Source organism: Mus caroli, chromosome 6 (genome assembly GCF_900094665.2).
Source record: "Mus caroli chromosome 6, CAROLI_EIJ_v1.1, whole genome shotgun sequence".
In the NCBI taxonomy this organism is placed as follows: Eukaryota; Metazoa; Chordata; class Mammalia; order Rodentia; family Muridae; genus Mus; species Mus caroli.
In genome coordinates, this window is record NC_034575.1 from 59163577 (window position 1) to 59170836 (window position 7260).

At 40.0% G+C, this 7260-nt stretch overlaps 1 protein-coding gene across 1 annotated transcript in view; it reads left to right on the top strand.

Moving 5' to 3' along the window:
• Grid2 (glutamate ionotropic receptor delta type subunit 2) overlaps positions 1 to 5457 on the top strand; it is a 1450739-nt gene extending 1445282 nt beyond the window's left edge. Inside the window, exon 16 of the mRNA XM_029478539.1 lies at positions 5255 to 5457. Coding sequence (XP_029334399.1) covers positions 5255 to 5413 — 159 coding nt within the window. The 3' untranslated portion in view covers positions 5414 to 5457. The remainder of the gene's footprint in view (positions 1 to 5254) is intronic.
• The last annotated feature ends 1803 nt before the right edge of the window (positions 5458 to 7260 follow it).

Consider the following 7260-nt stretch of genomic DNA (forward strand, 5'->3'; position numbering starts at 1 on the left):
TGAGAGAGAGAGAGAGAGAGAGAGAGAGAGAGAGAGAGAGAGAGAGAGAGAGAGCTGTACACTGAACCACAACAAAACATTTCACGGGTAATCACTATTATCTCGCAGGAGTTAAGACAACTTTTAAGAGCATAAAGTGGATCCCAAGTGGATCCCCTGAGTGTTTCCATCTAAACCTTGTGATTGTGCGTTGCTTTAACGTCCTTGCCATGGCATTTAAACCCCATTCCTGTACTTACCAAACCTGTGGAGCTTTCTGCTTATCCTTGTAGTGTTTTATGTGTGCTCATCACATTTCAAGGCAAAACTGATCATTACTTCTCTGCCAAAGGTTCTATCTTATAGGATAAATACAAAACATGAGTATTTATCTGCTGAAACTGTCCTAAAAACTAAAGAGAAGGGAGCAATGCTTCTTTATGCTAATTTCTTTCTTTTTTTTTAAGGCATGCCCCCAAATTGTGACAGGTTAGACACTTTAAAATCATATCAGGGTGCTATCTCCTCTGAACATACTACTCTCCCACCAGGAGGGTCCTGAATGCCTAAACACATTTTCCAGAGGCAGAAAGCAAAAGGCCAAGCCTGATGCAATTCTGCAATAAAATGGGTGCCTTTCAAATCGTGCTTTAGAGGTAAGTCAGTCACTACTGTGTGGAGAGAGAGGAACGTGCAGAGAGGAGCCATGAAATGAGCACACTTAGAACTTTAATTCCAGTGTTTTGCCAACCATGGTTGCTATAATCAGTATGTGGGTGTGTTCAGATTTTGTCCGATATCCAAGAAGTTATAATCTAATATACCAATGAACAACTTAAAGAGTCTATGTAATGTGTGTGTAACAGTCCATCCTATTTGTCTCGGTTTTTATTTACTTTTTTCTCTTTTTCTACCTTATTGTGATTGTATTACTTCTGGGTTTTTCTTATGATGGAGGGATTCCTCTATTATAATATTGTAATTCTTGCATATTGCTTTTGTTCACCAAAATTTAATATTAAAAGTAAACTTTTCATATCAAAAGGTCACAAGCACTTGTAGGGAAGTGGATCAAGCTTCTGAATAGAGGGTGCCAAGCACTGTCTGATAGCCTTGCTTAACAAAGTGCTTCATTCAGCCAGCAGGCTCCGGGAACAGGAAAACTCAAACTCCTATTGAGAATAGAGTTCAACACTGCAGCCTTAAGTAATTACAGTGATCTTTGGAAACTTGTCCTCTGAGTTTTTCTCCTTTGGGTTTTTTTTTTTGTATTTATTTAATTGTTCAACTTTTTTAGATTTTTTTAAGTTTTAGTTAAGTTGTTACTTATTTTTAAAATTTTTAAATTTAAGTTTTTCAATTGTTTATTGAAATAATTTATAATTTCAGAGTGTGAATAGTCCAGAGCTCGTTACATGCAAATCTGTTACTGTAGCACATTAATAACATAAAAATAAAATTCGACCATTTCAGTAACATTTTTAAAAGCCTGTGCTACGATAATGAGGAACCAGTGTGAACAAGCCATGAGACCTGGCGCTGTGAGAACCTGGATGATGCTGAGAGTCAACTCCAACTGTCTCCTTCTTCAACACTAGTCCTTATCAAACAGACTGGGAAAATTCACTGCATGTTGTTATGCAGTTACAACTGTTTTATATACTTTTTTCTGACTAGCATTTACATACCACAAAGTATAAAATAATACTGTAACAAAAAATAAAAATAAAACAACCTAATAGTGGCAAAAGCAAATAGAAGACTTTACCAAAGGACAAACACAAAAACATTAAAAGTCCACTCTGTGGGTTGCCTGTATTACTTCTGGCTGTACATCTTTGCTGAGATGGAGTAAAGAGGAAAAGCAGATGCCAGCCTTTGTGTGACCCCCAAATCAGAGACGCATATGGACATCTCACTCGAGGTGTTGGGAATACTGAGCTACTCTGGTCTATCATGTGAGGCCGCTGAGCAGTACTGTGCTCTTTGCAAGCAGAAACACGCCTTCATGCAACGAGGCCTAGGCTTGGGTGTGTGTGTAGTCAGCATGTCCATCGCCCTATGGTGTCCTGACTTCACAGAGGCAGGGTGTCCTTCATATGGCTCTTACAGCTATGTGTTAAGTGCTGTATCGTGAGTCCATTTGGAAAGCTAGTCATTTCCTAAGTTAAATTTCAGGATACTGGAGAGATAATGCACATCCTTCCAAAAGACATAAAAACATTAACATCCTGAAAAAAAATCCCATCTCATAATGTTTCTATCTCTCAAAAAATTAGTTGTGTACTAACTAGGGCTAAGACTATAGCCTCTGAAGGTGGGTAGGATGGCCTCCCACCCTGACTACCGCTTCATAGTGGTGTGGACTTGGGGTAAATTTATGAGCCACTAACATTTTCTTACCACTGAATTGAGGGTAATAATCAAAACCATCTCCTAGACTGTGGTGAATAAAGAAGATTAAATACTAAGCCAAGTGCTGGGTGCAACCATGAATAAACACTTCATAGACTGTAACTCTTTTCATTAAAGCCATTTTCCACCCATGCTTCTCCAGTAATGTACAAATACCAATTTACTTAGCATTTATATTTTTGTCCTTCTGTCATAAGATCTTGTATTTGGTTCTAGGATCTCATTGCTTCAAAATGAGATTGCTTAAACAATATCAAAATGGCTTTTCTTTATTTTTACCACAGACTATATATTACAGCCATTTTGATTTTTTTTCATAAGTAGAATGCCTACATTTCTGTTCACTTCCATTAAAATTCTTCCACGATAGGTGAGAGAGATGGTTCAGCAGTTATAATTAAGAATGCATATACAATTTTATGCCTTGCTAGCCTTTTAATAATATTTACATGGTCAGCAAAGACTTACCAAGACCTACCATGCACCAGATGTTATAGGTACCAACATACTAGTTTCCAAGAATATAAAAGTAAATAAAACACTATGTCTACCATCATCAGTCACAGCTAAGAGTCAAACAGCTCATGATAACTCACTGGGTAAGATTAGTAGATGTATAGAACAAATGGTCTAGAGCTCTCCTGTAACACTCTGACCTTAAGTACACAGGCCTCAAGATACATGAGAGCATATAGTAGTCATACAGTTGCCATTTCACAACATACCAAAGTATTGTTTTCACCCTGGTTTCTCAGAGCTTAAGGGCCCAACAAGGTCTGTGTACTCTTTCTTAATTAAGAGATGCACTCAACCTTTTGAAACTTTAGCAAACCCATAAAGCCCATCCTACCACCTCCTTGACTTTCTCTTCTCTTATTCCAGTATTTTATCTTTTTCTCTGCAACAATTGTATCCGTTAATGTGAACTATTTATCCCAAGTCTTAGAAGGAATCAGCAAGTATTGAATTAAGCATCATAATGTTAGATATTATGTTATGTATGATAGAACCAGATTCTGACCTAGGTCAGAACCTTATAAAGGCCAAATGTCATGCCATGGACACATTTTCTATTTTCCAAAGTTTCCCCTTAACTTGGATACAGTGTCTAAATAAACAACTTATACTTTACTAACAATGAATACTTTATTTTTACAGTGAAAATGAATTGAAAACAATTTTAAAAAGCATTTCCAATTAGTTGCTGCTCCAGAATTTGCAAACTGTGTTCAGTGCAACACCAATCTATGAATTGTCCAAAAGTCATGCAAAAGACTTTCTCCAGATCTTGGGGACAAGCTCAGAGGTAAAGTTCTGGCCTAGCATACTTGAGGCCAGAGTCCCACTTCCAGAATCACAGAAGAAAAGAAGAGTTTCATGTCACACAAACAGTTAAATAAGATTATTTAAGATCAGTATTCCCCAAACCTGCTTAATGACAAAATCCAACATCTCTTTCTTTTACTTTGATTTTCCAAAACCGTAGCTCTTAAAAAGCAGGCTTACCATCTTTCTGGTTAACGCTGATGTATTCCAGGACTTCAGGGCTGACTTTTACACTGAGCTCAATCAAATAATTTACACTGCTTAAATGACTGGATATTTAACTCAGTTAACTGGTAAGTGCTGCCTTTCCATCAACACAAGTAGAACCACTTCTTCTTTTCCAAATTGTGTATGAGGAGCAAAGGTTTTGCAAACCATGAAATTTTGATATAAGCCATCCCAACAAAGATACACACGTCAGGAATAGCTGACCCTGTCTGAGACTGGCTGAAGTTAGGAATTATGACTTGTGCTCATGTCCAAGATTCCTACTGAGACTATAAAGCTTTATGCTTATGATGTTGAATGACTGGAATGTAAATCATATGTCTTGGGCTTCAAGAAAGAGGAAATTTACTAAATCACGCTTATAAATGAGTAAGTTAAAAACTGAACAATACAAAATATCATTGTTTACAACTGTGGTAAGATTTGTATATTTATTTTTAATTAGTAATGTAGTCATATTTTGCCTTCTTCTATGATAAATGCCATGAGCAAAATCATTTAGAGAAGAAAGGGTTTATTTCATCTTACAGCTTACAGTCCATTGGGAAGAGAAGTTAGGGCAGGAACTCAAGGCAGGAACTGAAGCAGATACCATGGAGGAACACTGTTGTCTTGCTCCTCATGGCCCACTCAGTTTACTTTCTTACATAACTGACGACCACCTGCCCAGGGGTGGCACCATCCACAGTAGAATGGTCCTTCACACATCAATCATAAGTCAAGAAAATGTTCCACAGACATGTCCAAAGGCCAAGCTAATGGAGGCATTTTCTTTCCAGGTGATTGCTTGTGTCAAGTTAAAAAAAAAAAAAAAAAAAAACTAATCAATCAGCATACTCTCTAAAGCTTATGTAAATCCTATGGATAATCTAAAACCAATCACTGCAGTTCATTTATGAGATTCAAAATCTGCAGAACCAGGCACCAGGATTTCACCTGTAACTGGGCATCAGGTCCAGCTCTAGTGACGCATATTATTCACTCTCCATGCAAAAGCAGTGCCTTTTTCATTTTCTGGTGATGATACCCCAAACTTTATGTTACCCCAAAGCTATGCTAATCCTAAATTGGCCAAACTCCTTGAAACAGGTTCTATAGAACCAAAAGCTGATACACTTTGCTTCCTGGGGCCTGCCCAGCATCCAAGAAAGTCATGAAGCCATAATTGAGAAGGTTCAAACATCTGGCACCATGCTCCTCCTTGTTCTCAGTGAACAGTCTTAGCAGAGACAGTGTCAGAGATATTCAAAGCTACTTCATGGCCGACCTTAACTGTGATGTGATATTCTGCTTTGTCTCCTCACAGGCTCCAGCTCTGCCAAATGAAACAGCAATGTCTGAAAGAAGCAATGCTTGGCCATTAAGGCCGTGTTTGAAGCTTGGCGGTAATAGCTGGAAAAACCAGGCATCCAGCCATGACCTGCACCACTCTGCACAACTAGGAAGGCCTCTTGATGACCCATAATCTCTACCAGTCCTGGACCTGCTGAGCCTTTACCCACTTGTTGATTTCAGGACTTCTTTGATCCTGAGTACCAGGCACTGGTGAGCTGAGACACTATCTCCTGAATTTAAAGCCCTTCTTCCATTCAAGAAGCTGTCTTCACCAGGCTGTAACACCTGTTACACTTGCCCCCATTGAAGAGTAGCAGATGACTGCTGCCTTCTGCTACAGGTCCTGAATCTTGCCTGGGGCAGCCCATTTGTCTGGGAATGATGATCCCTGTTCATCGTGGACTGTTTGTGGACCGTTCACCCACGTGCCCTGGTCAAGCGCACTCCCACTGAGGTGCAAGTGTGAATCACAATAGTGTTATCCCCAGTTTCCCTCTCCCCTCCCCCGTGCAAGATTCACCTGGGTCCTCAGACTACTGGTGGACAGGATACAGGGAGATGTGAAGGACCAAGGAGAATGTGCCTTGGCAAAGTTAACCAGAGAAAAATAGAACCCTCTTCCAGCCCTCACTAAATCAGTTGTGACTGTGATTAATCATATTTGCCATAGATTTCTTTCCATATTACTAAAATAATGACATCTTCATATTTACCACAGGTCTAATTTTCTCCATGCTAAAAGACATTGCCTTTACTCAGAGACCAAAATATATACACTTTACATGGATTCTTGGCTAATGGAGAACCTCTAACTCGAATCCATAAAAAGTAGATTTGTTTCTTTGTAAACAAGGGTCACTTGGATTCTGTTCTTCACCTTAAGGTTGTAGTGCCTGTGTGTATCGCCCTTCCACCAAGACAACTGAGTTTCCCAAGGTCTATTCCATGAGAACAATCTCTTACCAATGAAATTCTGAAGCAGTTTATGAAACACACAAAACCCTTGTGAACTCAGCCTTCGTAAAGTTCTAGCACTGCACTGAATTCTGGGAATACGATGAGTTAGTCATGTTCTTGCCCTAAGAAGTTTACATTCCAATGAGGAGGTCAGATAAATCAGTCCAGTGAGTCTATCTCAGTGAGTTGACAGCCATGAGAACTGCATTTCTGCTTCTTGACCCCAGCGAGCCCAGTATGACTCCTAGAGGACCTTCTAATATACAAAATTGAAAGCCAGCATGCAGACATCCTGATCCCTCAGAGCCCTTCTGAGTAGTGACCCAGCACGGAGTTGCTGAAGCATCGGTTCTAAGCCACCAGACCTGCAAACAAGTTACATGTCTCGTCACAGAGCACTTTGCCCTCTCTGCAACCAAGTTGAAAACATTCCTGCAGTAGCTTACAGGCGAAAATCAGACTGTGAAGTCAGAAGACATGTTATCATATTTGGGTACTGCTATTCACTATGACTGAGGGCAAATCACATACACTCTGTGGTCTTTGGTGTCTGTCTCTGTAAAGTAAAAAATAAAAGTGTTATCCTCTGTTCCTACCTCACAGGGTTGTTGTGAGAGCTGAAACTGTATGTGAAAGGACCTTGGTAGCTGTCAGCTTTTCATCACCGTGGGTTCTTCATCCTTACGATCAGATACAATACCAGCGTTTGTTACAAGGGCAGCCTTCACCTTGCACAGTGGAATGGTGCAAAGATCAGGTTTAAGGTCATTCCTTCTGGATATCTGGTTTCAACATGAAAATGCTAAGGATTTCCAGAATGTCAGAGGTAAAGTAAAGGAGCAAAGCCAGGCCCCCTGTGCCACTCAGACACCCACCACTAACACACCGCTGCTCGTGGACCTGCCAGCCTCCTTCACGAAAGACTATCCCTAGGGCTCATAGAGCAGAGCTTGTCCTTAGTTCCAGAAAACCAGGCACACTGTGGGAGTCCATGGTGTCACCTTGGCTAGCCAAGGAGCT